The sequence below is a fragment of the Acinonyx jubatus genome, chromosome B4 (genome assembly GCF_027475565.1).
Source record: "Acinonyx jubatus isolate Ajub_Pintada_27869175 chromosome B4, VMU_Ajub_asm_v1.0, whole genome shotgun sequence".
Lineage (NCBI taxonomy): Eukaryota > Metazoa > Chordata > Mammalia > Carnivora > Felidae > Acinonyx > Acinonyx jubatus.
Genome location: NC_069387.1, coordinates 117,517,426 through 117,536,608, shown reverse-complemented (window position 1 = coordinate 117,536,608; position 19,183 = coordinate 117,517,426). Strand labels below are relative to the sequence as shown.

General features: G+C 38.1%; 1 protein-coding gene across 14 annotated transcripts in view; it reads left to right on the top strand.

Moving 5' to 3' along the window:
* The window catches only part of ANKS1B (ankyrin repeat and sterile alpha motif domain containing 1B), a 1,063,758-nt gene that overhangs the window by 774,805 nt on the left and 269,770 nt on the right, over positions 1–19,183 (top strand). For all 14 annotated transcript variants that reach the window (XM_027071024.2, XM_027071022.2, XM_053226641.1 and 11 more), the window contains one exon: positions 3,106–3,258. In XM_027071024.2, coding sequence (XP_026926825.1) covers positions 3,106–3,258 — 153 coding nt within the window. The remainder of the gene's footprint in view (positions 1–3,105; positions 3,259–19,183) is intronic.

Sequence of the window (19,183 nt, the reverse complement as noted above, 5' to 3'; positions counted from 1 at the left end):
AGTTCAGCTGCTCTGTCATTTTTAATGTCATTCAGACATATCCAATAACTTTCCAGTCATGTAAAATATTGGAAACTCAGTTCCAATCCACTTAAGCCTCTAATTTTATTCCCCTTGACCTTCCCCTTCCCAAGTTTAGGCTTACCCCAAGGGACTGGTACCTCTCTCTTTTCTGATTCTAAATTTGCTGCCACTGGGGCAAGAAGGAGGGATTGGAGGGGAAAACAAACTTTTTTTTTTGTTTGTTTGTTTTTATATATGAAATTTATTGTCAAATTGGTTTCCATACAATACCCAGTGCTCATCCCAAAAGGTGCCCTCCTCAATACCCATCACCCACCCTCTCCTCCCTCCCACCCCCCCATCAACCCTCAGTTTGAAAACAAACTTTTTTTACACTAATAGGGTTTGCTTTGAAGAGGTCTAGTTGGTATCCCCACCACCACTCTTTGGCCAACTCTGATCATCAACCAACCTGTGTGTGTGTGCGCGCGCGTGCGCGCTGAGTTCTCTGGTATGGGACATCTGACTCCACCCCAGACTGATTCAAGGCTTCCTAAGTTTATCCCCTGTATCTACTGCTGGGGTCATCAGATCCTGGATGGCTAACAGTAAGACCTTTGCCAAGCTGCTAATTTCAACTCCAATGAGCTTCTCTTCCTTCCTTCTTGCCCTTTCTCCAGTTATTTCCTTCTGTCAACTGGGACAGTCAGGAGTTTCCTAAGCTGCAGTGAGTAATCAGCATAGTAGCATTGGATCAACCACCTCTTAATAAGTACTGGAGAATATCCCTAGCCCAATGTTTTTATAACTCTATAGAATATGAGGTACTTAATACTTTGTGCCTCTGCTTTGGATCCTAATCTTCAATTTTACACATACACAACATTCAGTTATTTGCAACTGGCACTAAACTTCATTTTACAAACCGTGAGTTGTCATTTACATTTGTAGCTACTGCATAATAAACATTGTGTTAAGTGTTACTGAACAAACATTCAGTGAGTAGTTAAACTGGGTCAGTCCAATGTACAAGTGACATACAAAAAGCCTGATGCAGTTCAGACTGTCATGCAAATGATGAGTTACACCATAACTCCCAATAGAGGACATTTAAGCCTCAAAATGGAAAATAGATTGGGAACGATAGGAAAGAGGAAAGGAGAAAAAGTAATTTAAAAATGATGGAGTAAACATAATCCCAGAAGAATAAGAGAGAAAAAGGCAGAAGAAATCCTTAAAAATATAATTGCCTTGACTTTTGATTGAGCTTGTCCAGAAGGAAAATAAGTTACAAGTTCTATTTGGCATATATGTGGGGAATTTAAATATGGACTGTATATTAGATAATATAACTTTATCAATGATAAACTTCTTGAGTGTGATGCTGCTATGGCTATGTAGGAGCATGCCCTTATTCTTGGAAGATGCATACTGAAGCATCAAGGGGTGAAGTTTCATGATGTCTGCAAATAGTGTTAGGTGAAAAAACATCTTTCTAATGGTTCACCTAAAACAAAGTGTGTTGTGTGCATGTGAATGAGGAAGTGGGTGTAGAGAAAAAGGTAGAAACCAAATGTGGCAAAACGTTAACCTTAGGTGACTCCGGGTCCAGAATATTCTGGAAAACACGGAAATGCTCCTCCAGGCTCTGTCATCAAGGAAGGACTTGCCCAGCAGCAGGGAGAGTGGTCAGCAGACAGCCTCCAGCTGTCAGCATCTGCAGGGTCTGCCTCTGCTATGGAGAGCAGCCTCGCTAGAGTCATGCTTCTCCCATGGCAGCCATATCCAGCTGAATGATGGGGCGCAAAGGCTGCCCAGCACATGACCTCGAATAGCATGACCTTTGCCACAGAGGCTTCGCCAGGACCCATCACAATCCATCTCCTCTTCTGCCCAACTCTGCTTCTCATCCCTCCTTTTCACAGGTGTTGATCCCTAATGAACACCTTGAATCCAAAAAAACAAATGGAAGAGTGAGAAGAATCTCCAAAATGAGAATGCTGCATAGTGACAGAAAGCCTACCATGTTTAGGATTAAAATCTGAATCCCTGACAACCAGACTAATCTTTTCTCTGCTAACAAATCAGAATCATCTAGATTTCCATTAATATTTATCTCCTTGAATCTGAAGGGAGAGGAAAATCTATGTATTTTGCCCAGTTTGCTATTCCCATCATGAATTTCACTGAAGGATCACATCCGGTTGCTGAAGCACCACCTGTCCATAATAGCTGAAGTATTAGATACACCGCATGGCATCCAGAGCAACGCCAAGCCTTAGAAGTGAGTTACTTCAAAATCCAAGAACCACAAATTCAACTAAAATTCCAAATAAAAGCTAAAAGACTAGAATAATCATACAAAATTTTAAACCCAGAAGTTTCTCTTGCTTAAATTACTTTCACACTCCAATTTAAACTGAGAAACATTATGCTGCTGTCACACTTCTTTGTTCTCCTAAAGAAAAAAAAAATCTGTATATAGCTGACAAAAAATAGGAACCTGTCTGCCAGCAAGTTCTCTATTCATGTCTAACATACTGTAGAGTCTATGCAGAACACATGGTCTCTAAACACCCAAAAGCCTCTTCTTCACTGCTTCACACGGCAGTATGTTTCTCCAGCGTGTTTGCACTACCTACAATACATGTCTTGCATAAGCATGAATTCCTTTGGATGTTTAAGTCATGCATTATTTTCACATGCTTTGATGTTATACATATGAGAATTATCATCTACATTTTGGGAGCACAGTTTCTTGTGCCTTCAGCATTGAATTTAATACTGCTCAACTGACATGATTTTAAATTCCATCCAACAGACTGTCAATAATGTTTATAACAGAAATTTGACATATTTTGTTTTCTCAAATAGGGAGTGGAGATAGCAACTACATTAGAAATTTCTGGGTGCAGTTTTGAAAACTAATTCAGCGTGAAAATTATCAATGATTTAGAATTGTGCGTAAAGTATTTTGGTTTTCCTTATTTTCTTATCCAAAAAGATCTGTTGCTTCACATCAGATGAATTTCCAAGTGGCAAAATCCATTGTTTGACAGAACACAAAGTAACCTAATCCTAATGTGATTTTTTAAATTACAGATGAGACCCATTGGCCATGATGGCTATCATCCCACTTCTGTTGCTGAGTGGCTGGATTCCATTGAACTAGGTGACTACACCAAAGCCTTTCTAATTAATGGCTACACATCGATGGACCTGTTGAAAAAAATCTGGGAGGTTGAACTTATTAACGTAAGTTGGTCTCTTAAAGACACCTTCTCATTCACCCTTTGTAAATGAACTTCCTGTTGTAGGTGGGTAATTTTTTCTTTCTTTGTTGCTGTTTGGACATCCATCAAGAATTTGCAGATATGCCTTCTGCTTTAAATGTATTCAAGCCCAAAGAGATCAACGAGGTCCGCATAAATAGTTTTAATGCTGATACTTTACTCATTTCATTTTTACTGCTCTTTTATTTCTCATGGCATCAAGGAATGAAAGAAATGAAGAGGTAACATGTAATTATCCTGCCTTCACATTATATTTGGCATCATGAACACTTCTTTGCTAAAGGCAGTGAAAAATCATTTAATCTTTTAGAGAATTTCTTAGATTTAAATTTTATATTCTAAAACTGAAGAAAAACACTCATAAACTGAAAGATAAAGCATATAAATACCTAATCATTCAAAAGAGATTTTTTTCTACTGTTTATACCACTTTCTCTCCAAAAGTCCAGTCTCCACATATTTCATGTCATTAATTATTTTAAATGATCGTTATTTGTAGTAACTAAGTAACTAATTATTCTTTGCTTTTAAAAGTCTGTTTTAAAAATAATATCTTTTCTAGAACATCCACTAAAAACTATTCTTTAATCCAAAAATCACTTTAAATGGACAAATTCTTGGCTGCTTCTTCCAATTTGCCATCAGCTCCTCTTTGCTTTCTGTCCTTACTCCCTCACAAAAGCTATCATTATTTCAGAAGAAACCCATTGTCTGACTAAAAGCCTCTGATTAATTTTGTTCTTAGTCTGTGTGGCAACACAGTGGAACTAACAGAAACTGTATTGCATTTTAGTTGCATCAAGAAGATTTCAGTTCTCCACTGAGAATCCAATATTCATTTGATGACTACTCTTAGCCATTTGTTAAAGGGGCACCTTCCATAGATCAAACAAACATGTTTCCAATTAAGTGACATTCTAGTCAATGGTAATGATACAACTTGACAAATATCTCTATATATCGTCTCCTGAATACTGTTGTTCCCCACTGAAGAACAAACACTTAGATAGCACATGAGTCACTCACTTAACTGGCATTAGCAGTAATCCCTCATTGAAAAGAAGGGATTCCAATAGAACTCTATTATAAAATGTCTTCTTTGAAGCAAGGATCACTGAAGCAGGTTGATAAGTCTCTCAAAATCCAAATGCCAGGGCTAACATTTAAGATGTGAGCTGGAACCACACTTTTCCCAGTGCTGGGAGTGCCAGCAGCCTAGGCATCCTTGTTCAATCACTGTGTCCCTTGAGGATGGCTACAATGACTGTGGGTCAGTGGTGCTCTGAGGCCCCAGGTTTGATGTCAGGGCTCAGAGATTGATCCACCACCACCCATACACCAGCCAACCTTAAGCTGGGACAGAATAATAGCCTTTTCCACCCATACAGAGTCTTTAAGTATTTTCCCTTTGGTTACATTTGCTGTAATACAGTCTGACTTCAATCTGGGGACAAGTGCCTGTCACAAGCATTGTATCAGAATTGGACAACATAGTCACTGTGTCTTACCTCTTGAGGCCAGTTCTTTAGGCCTGGAGTGCATCTGCATCTGACACCAACCCGGTGTATTTTCCTTAAGCTGATAGAATTCAAAGTTTACGACATCTATATGGGCAAGTTCATCCCTTGATGAGGAGGCTACGCAAGTCATTTAATTCCATCGATATTTTTATTATAAACAAAAATTGGTCTGCACCTTTAGACTTGGAAATCAGAGAACAAAATTTTTATGCTCACTGGTACTGCTACAAGGGTAGTTCATTTGATAGTTCAGGGTTGTTGGGTTTTCAAATGAAAGAAAGTCACAATGTGTGCCTTCTGGCTTACAAAGCTTTGGTCTCAAATTAAAGACTTTAATTTATCCCAAATAATGAGGGAAGACATCCAAATATAAAATAATCACATATATAATATATGGGCCCAGTAATTCTATATTAAGTATCCATAATTTGTGGTTTTCTAGCCTGAAGAGAATGTGCAGTTACTTTGATTTAGAGCACAGCTTTTTAGAGAAATTCACATCCTGAATCTTTGTAATGAGTGTTTCATTTTAAGGAAACCAAATGACTTCAATAACTATTGTTGTGTATAAAGTGAAGAGAAAAGTGCAAGGGTAGGCTGTCTTTGATACAGAGGTCTGTTGGTGGAGGGGAGGAGAGGAAAGGGAGGGGAGACTGGCTGCTGCTATAATTACAAATACCTTCAGCATCATTGAATCGTATCGATTAAACCTCCAATGCCACATGGTATTTTGCTTGATATTTGAAAACAGTAACTCAGTGAGTGTAAGTTTATTTGAAGTATTTCCATGAAAAAATGAAAACTATACAAAATTGTGATTTGAAAACTACAAATACAGGGGCGCCTGGGTGGCTCAGTCGGTTGAGCGTCCGACTTCGGCTCAGGTCACGATCTCACGGTCTGTGAGTTCGAGCCCCGCGTCAGGCTCTGGGCTGATGGCTCAGAGCCTGGAGCCTGCTTCCAATTCTGTGTCTCCCTCTCTCTCTGCCCCTTCCCCGTTCATGCTCTGTCTCTCTCTGTCTCAAAAATAAATAAATATTAAAAAAAAATTAAAAAAAAAAGAAAACTACAAATACATTTGAAATTGTAATCTTTCAAAAAGACCCCAAAGATCTTTCTTTTGGCAGAGTGCATTATTGCCTTTGAAAAACAAGGTTTTTTGAATAATCTATAGAAGATTTTGGTCACAACACCACCCAAAGTATAGGGATGAGAGAGTAGTGGAACTCCTATTTCTTAATATCAGCATTCTCAGTAGTGGGAATCAAGCACAAAGAAACTTTTAAGACGTAAGGTTTTACAGGCCCATGTGTGTCTAGACTTAGAGAATTGAGCAGATGCCAATAATTCTTCCTTTTATTACCTAATCTATGCTTCCTATTCAGAAGCTGTTTAATAGCTCTGTTTTGTCTGTGTCTGCTACTATCATTAATAACATCATTAATACTACTTTTACTTTTGTATTGATATTTTCATGTTCTATGAATATATGGAGACAATTGTCAGGCAAATTGTTCCCTCTGCAGATGCTAGTGGGATAAATCTCTACCTTGAATTATAGTCTTCTCCAAAGGCTTGTTAAGAGAGCTAAAAACTCGTTAACAGTGCATAAGTACATGAATTTTCTTTACTCAGAAGGTCACTCAGGCCTTGCACAAGGTATTACCAAGTGTACACAACAGTTCCTACTGCTATTGATAACCTCGACAACTCTACATGGCGGGGGGGGGGGGAGGGGTAGATAAAAGGACTACATATTTCCTCCATGAAATATGTATGGATAATTATGAAATTGATCCATTTCCCAAACAAAAAAAAGGATTGCAATTATGAAAAACAACATTAACTTATTTTACCACTGTGTACCTACTAAAGAGATTTGGTTAGATGAAATAAATTTTAACACTGCCCAATTTATTAATGTGTAGGGGCGCCTCAGGAGGTTAAGTGTCCAACTCTTGATTTCAGCTCAGGTCATGATCTCAAGGGTTGTAAGATCAAGCCCTGCATAGGGCTCTGTGATGGGCATGGAGCCTGCTTAAGTTTCTCTCTCCCTAATCTTCTACCCCTGCCCTGCTCATGTGTACACTCACTCTCTAAAAAAAAATTAAAATTAAAAATTAAATTTATTAATGTGTGAATTTCAGTGCAGAACGTGTAATTCATTTCTTTCCGTTGGCTTTATCATTATTTACTAAGGAAATAATTCTAACCCATGCTTATGATACCCTACAATATTGATAATGATAAAAGTACCCATCAAAAAAATGAATAAATAAAATTCAGCTTTAGAGCATTTTTAATTCTCTGCTCAGAAGTACAAGAATAGCTTTAAAAATCTAACTACAGTGGTTGTGGTTTTTTTAATTTTTTTAATTTTTTTTAATATATGAAATTTGTTGCCAAATTGGTTTCCATACAACACCCAGTGCTCATCCCAAAAGGTGCCCTCCTCAATACCCATCACCCACCCTCCTCTCCCTCCCACCCCCCATCAAGCCTCAGTTTGTTCTGTTTTTAAGAGTCTCTTATGCTTTGGCTTTCTCTCCCACTCTAACCTCTTTTTTTTTTTCCTTCCCCTTCCCCATGGGTTTCTGTTAAGTTTCTCAGGATCCACAGAAGAGTGAAAACATATGGTATCTGTCTTTCTCTGTATGGCTTATTTCACTTAGCATCACACTCTCCAGTGCCATCCACGTTGTTGCAAAGGGCCATATTTCATTCTTTCTCATTGCCACGTAGTACTCCATTGTGTATATAAACCACAATTTCTTTATCCATTCATCAGTTGATGGATATTTAGGCTCTTTCCACAATTTGGCTATTGTTGAGAGTGCTGCTATAAACATTGGGGTACAAGTGCCCCTATGCATCAGTACTCCTGTAGCCCTTGGGTAAATTCCTAGCAGTACTACTGCTGGGTTACAGGGTAGGTCTATTTTTAATTTTTTGAGGAACCTCCAGACTGTTTTCCAGAGTGGCTGCACCAATTTGCATTCCCACCAACAGTGCAAGAGGGTTCCCGTTTCTCCACATCCTCTCCAGCATCTATAGTCTCCTGATTTGTTCATTTTGGCCACTCTGACTGGCGTGAGGTGATATCTGAGTGTGGTTTTGATTTGTATTTCCCTGATGAGGAGCGACGTTGAGCATCTTTTCATGTGCCTGTTGGCCATCCGGATGTCTTCTTTACAGAAATGTCTATTCATGTTTTCTGCCCATTTCTTCACTGGATAATTTGTTTTTCAGGTGTGGAGTTTGGTGAGCTCTTTATAGATTTTGGATACTAGCCCTTTGTCCGATATGTCATTTGCAAATATCTTTTCCCATTCCGTTGGTTGCCTTTTAGTTTTGTTGATTGTTTCCTTTGCTGTGCAGAAGCTTTTTATCTTCATGAGGTCCCAATAGTTCATTTTGCCTTTAATTCCTTTGCCTTTGGAGATGTGTCAAGTAAGAAATTGCTGCGGCTGAGGTCAGAGTGGTCTTTTCCTGCTTTCTCCTCTAGGGTTTTGATGGTTTCCTGTCTCACATTCAGGTCCTTTATCCCAGTGGTTGTGTTTTAAATACCTTTGGGTAGAATCAAAATAATTCAGGTAGCAATACCCATATGTGTCTCTTGAAAATCATTTGACTTATTTTTACAGCAGTAACTTGATTAGAAGATCATTTGCTTCTTGCGTAGTAGCTGCTGAAACTGTACTTTCATCATGCTTTTATTTAGGACTGTCAGATTTTTGTTTGTTCAGTTTTTTGGTTTTGGGTTTTGTTTTTGTTTTTGTTGCAGCGTTATTGATTTAATTTCTACTTTTCCAGGGAAATTTCGTGATAATCTAATCACTTGGAGATATACTAAGAATTTTTCAAATTTCATATTCTAATATTGTGTTAAATCTTTACTTTGGTGACTTAATTTGTTTTAAATACTGTAGAAATATAGTCCCATCAGTATCAAATTTAGACTCATTACTTACTTTGATGTTTTTATTTCATGATCAGCATTATAAACTCTCACTCCTTTCTATCCTACCCTTATTTCTATAACTGCAATTAAATTACTCTTTGAAAGTCTTTTTTGCATCGTATGAGTGTGTGTGTTTGTGTCTGTGTACATGTATTGGGTAAAGGCAAATGGTAATTTATACTCCCAACCAAGAAGAATAATCAGCAAATTCATAAATTGAAGGCGATGTAAGGGGAAGATAAATGTTATAATTCCATTTCCAAACCAATTATTTTAAGTAAAAGGTTATGTCTTCACTATAGGACATTAATCAATGAGAAAAATATTCATATTTCCACACCAGGGAGGCTACATTATTAAACACTTCAAATGTTAACAACTTTAATCAAAGCCAAAGGCTTTAAACTAAATAACTGGATATGAGTATTCAAGTGTAGAACAAACTTTGCAAATTCTCTGTGGATTTAATATTTCACTTACACCCATATATAGTACAGCTTGCTCTTCACAAGACTTCAGGACAGCTAGCTTCAGACTTTATCAGGTCCATATCGGACAAAGCTCATGAACTCTATTACTCTTACTCCCTGCATCTAAACTGCAAGCTCTTCTAGGAATTCTCTGGAAGCTTCCCTCATTTGGCTCAAGTTTTGGAAAAAGCACCCTTTTCCCTTCCATACATGAGAGGAATAATCGTCTCCCAAATAAATACCCCCGTTCCAGTGGTTTTTAGCCCTTTCATATATGGCCTGGGGGTGGTGATGCGCTATTCTGGCATTATTGGCTCCACTACCTTTCAGCATATTTTGCATATCTGCACCTATTATGCTGCTTTCAACTTTAGAGCCTTGCTCTACACTCAGATTGAATTATACTACAGTAGAATACACTTATATGTTAAAACTTCACTGGAAGCAATATAGCTTTTGTTTTGAATTCAAAGTAAATTTACAAACTTGCAGTGCCTTGGGGTCAATATTATGGAATAGGCACTACTGAAGTGTTGATGTCAGAATTAGTAAAACACACACACACACACACAGAGAGAGAGAGAGAGAGAGAGAGAGAGAGAGAGAGAGAGAGAGAAACTAAACAAGGTATTTGGGCCTGAAGAGAGCACTCAGCAAACAAATGAATTTCATGAAGAACTAAAACCCTCTGATCATAACCATTTATGAACCACCTCTGTACAAAAAAGAAAATCATGTTCTATCTAGAAATGTCTACTGTAAAAAAAGTTATTTTAGTGGACAACTGTTGTTTTTTCCCCACCCAGATTTCATTCACTCTTCTGATTAAAATCAAAACATTCCTAATTTCCTCCAAAGGAGCTTCCTATAGCCTTCCACATTCCACACCTGAACCTATGACCTAAGCCAAGCTCAGCATCCCAGCCTTTCCCCCACTCTCATCTCATGGGCTGCAAAGTATTCTCTTCATTAGGACCATTATTAATTCTTCATAATTTGGGGGTCCCGTGAAATATGAAAATAGGGGACCCGTTGTTCAAAACTTATTTGAAACTTTTAACACAATGACAGCAGAACATTAAGCCAAGCATAGACTCCTTGGAAGAACAGGCTCTTGTGTAATCTCACAGGTCACACACCCACAAAGCCATTCCTGCTCTTCATTCCTTTGTTTTATAACTATATTTCCATCTGCTGTCATTCTCCTACCCGAACACCTTCCTTTAACATTTTTTATTCTGTGGGACTGCTGGTAGAAAGACTTTATTTTGCCTTTATTTTAAAGAACTGTTTTTGCTGAATATAGAATTTTAGAGTAACAGTATTTTAGAGATGTAGACCCACCATCCTCTCTCCTGCATTATTTGTGACGAGACATCTGCTGTTATCCTTTCTTTTTTTGGTTTTGTTGTTGTTGCTGTTCCTCTGTATATAACTTGTCTTTTTTTCCCTCTGACTGCACTTAATGGTGTTCTCTTTATTACTGGTTTTGAACAATTTGATTAGGATATATCTTGATGTCTTGTTTCTTATGTTTCCTGTGTGTAAAGTTTTTTTTTTTGAGCTTTTAGATATGAGGTCTATAGTTTTCACTAACTTTGGAAATTTTGGGGTCATTCTCTTTTTAATTTTTTTGGTTTCCCCTTAAATTCTTGTATTTCTCCTTTTCCCTTCAAGTTTTCAAAACGTTTTTTATGGAAGTATAACATACACACAAAAATCCATATACTGTATGTCATTGTATTTTTGCCAAAAATTTACACACATGTAACTAGCACCCAGAACAAGAACTTGAAAATTACCAGCATCCAAAAGGCCCCTCATGGCCCTTTCTAGTCACTAATCTCCCCACAGTCCCCTAAAGCAACTACCCTCCTTACTTTAAAAAAAAAAAAATTTAACATTTTTATTTATTTTTGAGAGACCGAGATAGAGAGCAAACAGGGAAGAGGGGGAGAGAGAGAGAGGGAGACACAGAATCCAAAGCAGGCTCCAGGCTCTGAGCTATCAGCACAGAGCCTGATGTGGGGCTCGAACTCACAAACCATGAGATCATGACCTGAGCTGAAGTCTGACAGTTAACTGACCGAGCCACCCAGGCACCCCTACCCTCCTTACTTTTAACAGCAGAGGTCAGTTTGCTTCATTTTGTATGGTGTGTTCTCGCATGGAGCTTCTTCGTTTATATCACATGGCACGTAGTTGTGGGACTATTTATTCTCTCTCATTACTGTGTAATATCCTGAACTTTTTACAGCGTTATTGATATGTAATCCACATATCATACAGTTTCCTCATTTATAGTGTACAATTCGATCATTTTTAGTATATTCACAGTTATGCAACCATCCCCACAGTTATTTTTGCTGTAGTCAAAAACACATAGAATTTGCCATGTTAACCATTTTTGAGTATAAGTACAGTGGTTTATGCACATTGTTGTGTAACAGATCTCTAGAATTTTCATCTTGTGAAACTGAAACTATATCCATTGAACAAAAATTCCCCTATTCTTTCTCTCCCCATGCCTTGCAACCACTATTCTATTTTCTGTTTCTAAGAGTTTGACTACTACATCAGATAACCTCACATAAGTAAAATCATGCAGTATTTGTCTTTTTGTGACTTAATTCCCTCAAAGTTCATCCATGTTATGGCATATAACAGGATTTCCTTCTTTTTAAGGCTGAATAATATTCCATTGCATGTATATACCACATTTTCTTTATGCATTCATCTGTTGGCAGACATTTAGTTTCTTCCACCTCTTGAATATTATGGATAATGTCTCAATGAACATCAGTGTGCTAATATCTCCTTGAGATCCTGTTTGTAATTCTTTTGGATATACACCTGGAAGTTGGATTGCTGGGTCATATGTAATTCTATTTTTAAATTTTTGTAGACCATCCATACTGTTTTCCATAGTTGCTGCACCATCGTCATTATTTCTTAAAATATTATTTTCTGTCCCACATTCTCTCTCCTCTGCTTTGGAAACTCCAATCATATGTATATTAGGCTATTCGAAGTTGGACCACAGCTCACCAATGCTCTGTTCATTTTCTTCAATATTTTTTCTCTCTGTGATTCATTTGGATAGTTTCTATTATATGACTTCAAGTTCACTAATCTTTTCTCCTTGTAATATCTAATCTGCCATTATTAACACCCAGTGTATTTTTATCTTAGTGATTATAGTTTTCATCTCCAGAAGTTAGACATGAGTCTTTTTTATCTTTTTTCATATGTGTATTTAACATGCTCGATCTTTCCTGGAACATATCGAACATATGGAATGCAGATACAATAACTGTTTAATTCCTTCATCTTCTAACTCCAATATCTCTTATCAGTTTGGGATTGGTTTCAGTTGACTTATTTTTCTCCTCAATTTTTTGGCGTGCCTGATAATTTTTATTGCATGCCAGACATTGTTAATTTTACTTTGTTGGGTGTAGAATATTTTTGTACTCTTGTAAATATTCTTGACCTTTGTTCTGGGACATAGAAAAGCTCTGTGGATATACTCTGGTCCTTTCAGGTCTTGCTTTGAATATTTGTCAAGCAAGCCTAGAGCATCATTTATTTAGTCCATGGCTAATACTTCCATTAATGGGACAATATGCTTCTGAATATTCTAACAATGTCCTATGAATTTCCAGATTTCCCAGTCTGAATAGTGCAAACTATTACCCACCCCATTTGAACTCTGTCTACTATCCCCATTAATCTTTTCAGGTAGGTGTTTTTTTTAATTTGGCCTCAGATAGTTCCCTCATATGCATGTGCTGATCAGTACTTCCTCTGCTCTAATACTCTGCCCAAAACACAGCAGCCACTTCAGTCTCCCTAGACCCTCATCTCCAGCCTCTCAATTCAAAGAGTCTTCCAGGCTCCCTGGACTCCTCCTCCTGCATCATCGCCTGGGAATTCCCTCAAGGTGGTAAACTGGGGCAACTGTAGGTCTCACTATGTTTCTCATCTTTCAGGGATCAAAGCCCTTCATTGCCTCATTCCAACATCTTCAAAATCAATGTTTCAAATATTGTCAGGCTTTTTAGTAGTTTCAGGTGAAAGCAGGGTGCGGATGAATCCAATCCCTGTGACTCCATCTTGGCGGGAAGCCCAAATCCATGCTACTTTGGTTAATCCCCATAAACTAGGGCCCATAGCTAAACAATTGAATTGAAATCATTGATGATGGCATCTGGGCACTTGGAGTCTTTTAAAAGCTCCCCAGGTGATTTTAATGTGCTGCTGGGTTGAAAACCATGGCTATAATCAGTGGAGAGCCGTTAAAAAGATTTTAATCAGGAGAATGACATGATCAGAAGAGTAGGCAGGGGCCAGAAGCCAACACTCAAGAAGAACTGACTGGGAGGGAAGGAGCTGAGTCAGCTGATTCTGCCATACAGCTATTTCAAGCCACAAACGTATTAGGCGTGACAGCAATAAAATCTGCCTGTCTCCTTAGAACCTGGGAGTATCTCTCAATTGGAAATACATAAATATAGACTCAATTTTCATCATTATATCCCTCATATCAAGCAGAGGGTAAATTATAGTCAGTATTCAAAGAAGGTTAGGACAAATATAAAACATTTCAGAAATGCTTTTCAATAGTGGCTAAAACTTTTCAGGTTTGACCCTTAAAAAGCTAAGCCCTGGTTATGTAAAAAATTTACTTACTGTTTATAAAGTAAAGGTAGGACATGTGGTATGTGTCAGTGTTTCAAATGCACCCTCTCTTCTTTCATCTGTATCTTGAAATCAGGTCACTCAACTTGGAGTGCTACCTCTGCCACTCAGTGTGTGACCTTAAGTCACTTCCAACTCTGGGCCTCCATTAACAGTCTACAGCCCACTGGCTTCACAGGTTTTCTGTGAGACTCAAAATCATATGAGAGTTTTACCACCCATCCCTTTCTCTTCCCTCTCTATTTTATTTTCTTTTGCCTCAATTTCTCTCTTTCTCTCTTCCTCAGCTCTGTCTCCCAGAGTTAGGCTGGTTGCTGGCCAGCTCTCCTGGAGCTTGCATTCACAGCTTAGTTGCCATTTGCTTCTCACTCTCAGTCCTCACCTTCTGGAACCCAGAAAGCCCTGTTTAATATGCAAAGTCCAGTCTCTAAGAATCACTGCTCAACCTCTGTCTTGCCCTCTTCCCAACTCCAGCCCCTTTCTGCTGTGCTGTCCTCTCAGTCTCCCCCTCCCAACAGATAGCATCTTTCCCTACCAGCCCCACCCAAACCCTCACTGCTTAGCACTGCTCAAAATCTGCACTCCAGGAGTGGGTGAATGTCAGGGAGAATGACTCTCAGCTCGTGTAGCAACATTCAGGATAAAGCTGCTGAGGATCTTCCCCCAACTTTTTTTTTCCGACCACCCTGAGGTACAGAATTGCTAGTTTCTTTTTGTTTTCTCCCCCAACTACATAGCACTGACCCTTGATTCTCAGCCGTTCAGTCCTCTTTATTCTTGAAACAAAACACTGTAGGGCAGAGCAGGGGAGTGGCTCAGTATAGGGGTGTACTCATTCTCAACTTATCATCCATAATCTTAAACCTTCTAGAATCTGTTCCAAAGTTTCTGCTTGATGACCCATAGAGTGGGAACTTCTGACTGCTGCTCAAAGTAGTTGATACTTTCTTTACATTGAAATTGCTCCTTGTAAATATACAGTATTATTAATTATAATGAAGTCCATTAACTTTTTATTCTGCATTTTGCTTAGATTTCTAATATGGTTTGAAGACTTTTATTTCTTTAAGAACTCTTCTCTGGAGATACTTAGCCTGTTGCTAAGGAGATTCATTGATGTTGCAGTTAAATAGGTAAATACAGTAAACTAGCTCTGTGGAGCTTTGAGAGGGGAAAAATTCTAATGAATTATTCCTATAATGTAGAAAATAAAAAGGAAAAAAATCCTCCATAAAATGCAAATACACTTTTCGTGCTATCCTGATGGAGAAATGCTTTGAGTCTTCCTTGGGAGGAGATCTGAGATCATACTGAAAAGATGAGCCTCTGTCTTCTTAGAGGAAGTGGAAGCCAAAGAGGTATTTTTGTTAAAAGAAAATTATTAAGAATTTTGAAGCCTGACATATAAGCTATGATGAAAGAGATCGACAATAAATAAAGACTCAGAGTAAATAATAAAGATTAACATTTTTACTAAAGTGTGTATATAAGATTTGTGTTAGAATCAGCCCAGTATGGAAATAATTTAAAATGCTGAAAAGGAGAGAGATTAGGTAGGTGAATTTGTAGCTTGGGATTTATATCTGCTTTAAAGATGTTTAAGATTGATTTAGAGTTTAAGTCTAGCTATTTTGCTACAGACATGTATTATGTTAAGTTGAATATCTGTGGTCTGAAATTATTTTTGAACTCAAGCAAAAAGCTATTACCTTGAACCTTAGAAAACATGTAAATTCCTTACTGTACAGACCTGCCTGGCGCTCTTCCGCCACCTGGTGGCAGCATACCTAAAGTACATTGCAAGTGACAATTATAAAACAATTTCTTAAATACAGAAACTAATTGCAAATTTGATGCCAGTTTTATATCAATCCCTGTTTACAATACTAATATAATAAAACATGAAACAGGAGAGTTTTGTTTTTGTAGACATCAAACTCCAAATTCAAACACCATATGCCTAAAGCTGTCCAACAAAATGGGGGGGGGGGGGAACCTCTGCTGTGCATTCCACCAATTAGATTGATTGGGATAACAGTGCCATTTTTAAATGTGTGTGTGTGTTTAACATATAAATATATATATTCTCAGAGTCTTACTTCAGTATAAATTGCTTTTGGGAGATAATTAGATTTTCTCAAACTTAAATAAGATCATTATCTTTTTAAAAATTCTATTTCACAGTAGCTATAGGAGAAAATACAGTAAGTATTTTACTTACTCAAAAGAACTTCCAGACTAATGGGGAAGATGGCCATTTACACTAGCTGTAAGAAAGTAGTATTAAGGGCAGCTAAACATAAAAATGGTCTCCGCATGCCAAACTGGAACACACGATCTTCTCCTGAAGGAGGTGGAGGTGGACAGAAGAAAAGATGAGATGAGGGGACCAGTAACATAAGCAGTAAGCATCTACAGTAAAAGCACAGAGGCTCTAAAAGCAGTGTTCCAGGGTTTAACTGTCCATTTTATTTCCTATCATTTAGCTATATTAGGCAAGTCACTTAACCTTCCCTAAGTTTGCCTCTAAAGTTTCCTTGCCACTAAAATTTGAGTAATATTATCTATCTTCTAGGTAATATTGTTGTCAGGATTAACTAAAATAACCTAATAGAGCATTTTGTACAATGCTTTGCAAATAGAAAGCATTCAATCTTTGTTTCATGGAGGCCAAATGGAGGGGCAGCTTCCAAATTCCCAAGATTTATGGGACACATTATCAGTTATCCATTGCCACAGCAATGCTGTGCAACAATCTGTCTGAAAATGCAGTGGCTTAAAGCAATAAGCATTTGTCTAGCTCACGAGTGTGTGGGTCAGTGATTTAAGCTGGACGTGGCTAGAAATTTCTTCTGATCTCAGTTGGCTCCCTCACATCTGGCAGTTGGCTCTGGTCTGCTGATCTGTGAGCTAAGACAACTGGGCAACTTGGCTCTTCTCCATGTGCCCCATCCTCTAACATGCTTTCCCAGGCATGTCCTATGGCAAAGACAAAAAGAAAGAAACAAAAATGTGCAAGTGTATTTTCAAGCCTCTCCTAACAATTGGCCAAAGGAAGTTACATGACCAACTCAGAATTAAGTTAAGAAGGGAGGCTATAATTCACCTCTTGGGAGGTTGAACTGAAAATGCACATAGTAAATGGCTTGGATGCAATCAGGACAAAAATTGAGATTATTAGTACAATAAACCCATCACAAAATAGAAATTTACAAAATTGAGAAAAGAGAATTTTAGAAGTATGGATTGTCTTATCATTGTTTCTAAGCCTCCAATCAGAATACATGAAATCAAAACCACCTCAGAAAATCTAAAATGATTAGTGGTGTAAAGTGTGGGAACCCACAGGGAAAAAAATGGATAGAGCACTTAAATGTATGGAAAACTTGGAGACAGAACCCCCCCCCAACATTTAATAAGTAAGGGATAATAACTCAGATGATAAATACACTGTATAATAATGGTTTTGCTAGATCTATAAAAAGCTCAAAATTGGTGAATTAATTGGCCATTACACTAAATTATTTTAGAAAATTAAATGCTAATGTATTTGTCTAATGGAAAATCATTCTCATGTCACTGCTCAAATATTTGTTGCACAACAACTCTTTGCTCAGAGTGGATATGCAACAAGTATTGTGGAGGAGGGAGAAAATTATATATTTAATTTAAAAACATGCCTCTAGAATGTATAAATAACTCTCAAATTCAGTAATAAAAGATATACAACCAAATAAAATTATGAACTTATGAACACACCCTGGAGTGGTTCCTACGAAGCTTCATCCTTGTATAATCATCTTCCCCTTGAGTGCAGGTATTCTGTCAAGAACAAGCTTGACTTGCTTCTAACCAATAGAACACGGCAAATGTGATGGAATGTCAGTCCTATGATTACCTTACCAACAAATTTATTTTAAGTTTATTTATTTATTTTGAGAGAGAGAGAGAGAATGTGGGTGGAGGAGGGGCAGAGAGAGGCAGGGAGAGAGAGAATCCCAAGCAGACTCCACTCTGTCAGAGCAGACCCTGACGCGGGGCTCAATCTCACAGTTCGTGCACCATGACCTGAGCCAAAATCAAGAGTCGGATGCTTAACCAACTGAGCCACCCAGGGGCCCAACAACAAAATTTTTTTAATTGAATGTGGTTCCTTAAGTTAGTTGACTCCTGCAGACAGACACGAGAGTAAGAGCAATAATAACAATAGTATAATAGTAAAAGTTTAGTACCTTCTCCTCCGTCTTCCCCTTTATGAAATGTCAGTCTTACTCAAGATTGACAAGTTTTGTCCTCAGATCTCCTCTTTTTCAATGCTAGGCTCTTGGACAATATCACCTATGCAAAGACTCCAGCTGGCACCTTCAAGTTGATGGCTGCCAGACACACATCTATGGCTTTATTCCTGAGGTCCCGGCTCTTGGTTCACACAACATCATAAATTTCTCATTCACCTTGCCTCTCTATCAGTGAATAAGAGGTTCTGTGGAGTCATGGAGGAGACAGTGGGCTCTGGTGCTAGATTCAACAGCAAGATTTTCATCCTGGCTCTGTCTTTGTTATCATGATTGTTAACCGCCATGAGCTCCATCAGGGCATAGATGTATTTTGTTTACTCCTCTATCCCTAGCTCCTTGAACAATGCCTAGCACACCGTAGATGGCATATAATTATTTGCCAACTGACCTAAGGATGCTTATGCATGAAGCAAGGTTCTAACCACTAACATATGCTGACACATTTCATCCCATTTTCATCCTATGAGATGCACACTATTGTCACTCCCATTTAACAGATTGCAGTGAACTGAACGTTTGAGTCCTCCCCTCTCTAAATTTATATGTTGAAACCTTAATCCCAAAGCATTTGGAGGTAGAAGCTTTGGGAGATCATTAGGTCATGAGAGCGAAGCCCTCATAAATGGAATTAGAGCCGTTATAAGATGTCACACAAGAAGCTGGTAGTCTGCAACCCAGAAGAGGGCCCTCACCAGAACCCCACCATGCTGTGCTCTGATCTTCGGCAAGAAATACATTTCTGTTGTTTATGCCATCCACTCTATGGTAATTTGTCACAACAGCCTCATCTGACTCAGATGAAGTAGCAAGAAAAGCACTGGTTGAATTTTGATGAAAAAGCCACCAGTCCTTTCTATTTTACATTCACAAGTGTCTTGTGCCCTGACAGGAGCCAGACTACGCTCATCTTGAAACAGAGATACATCTAACACAAAAT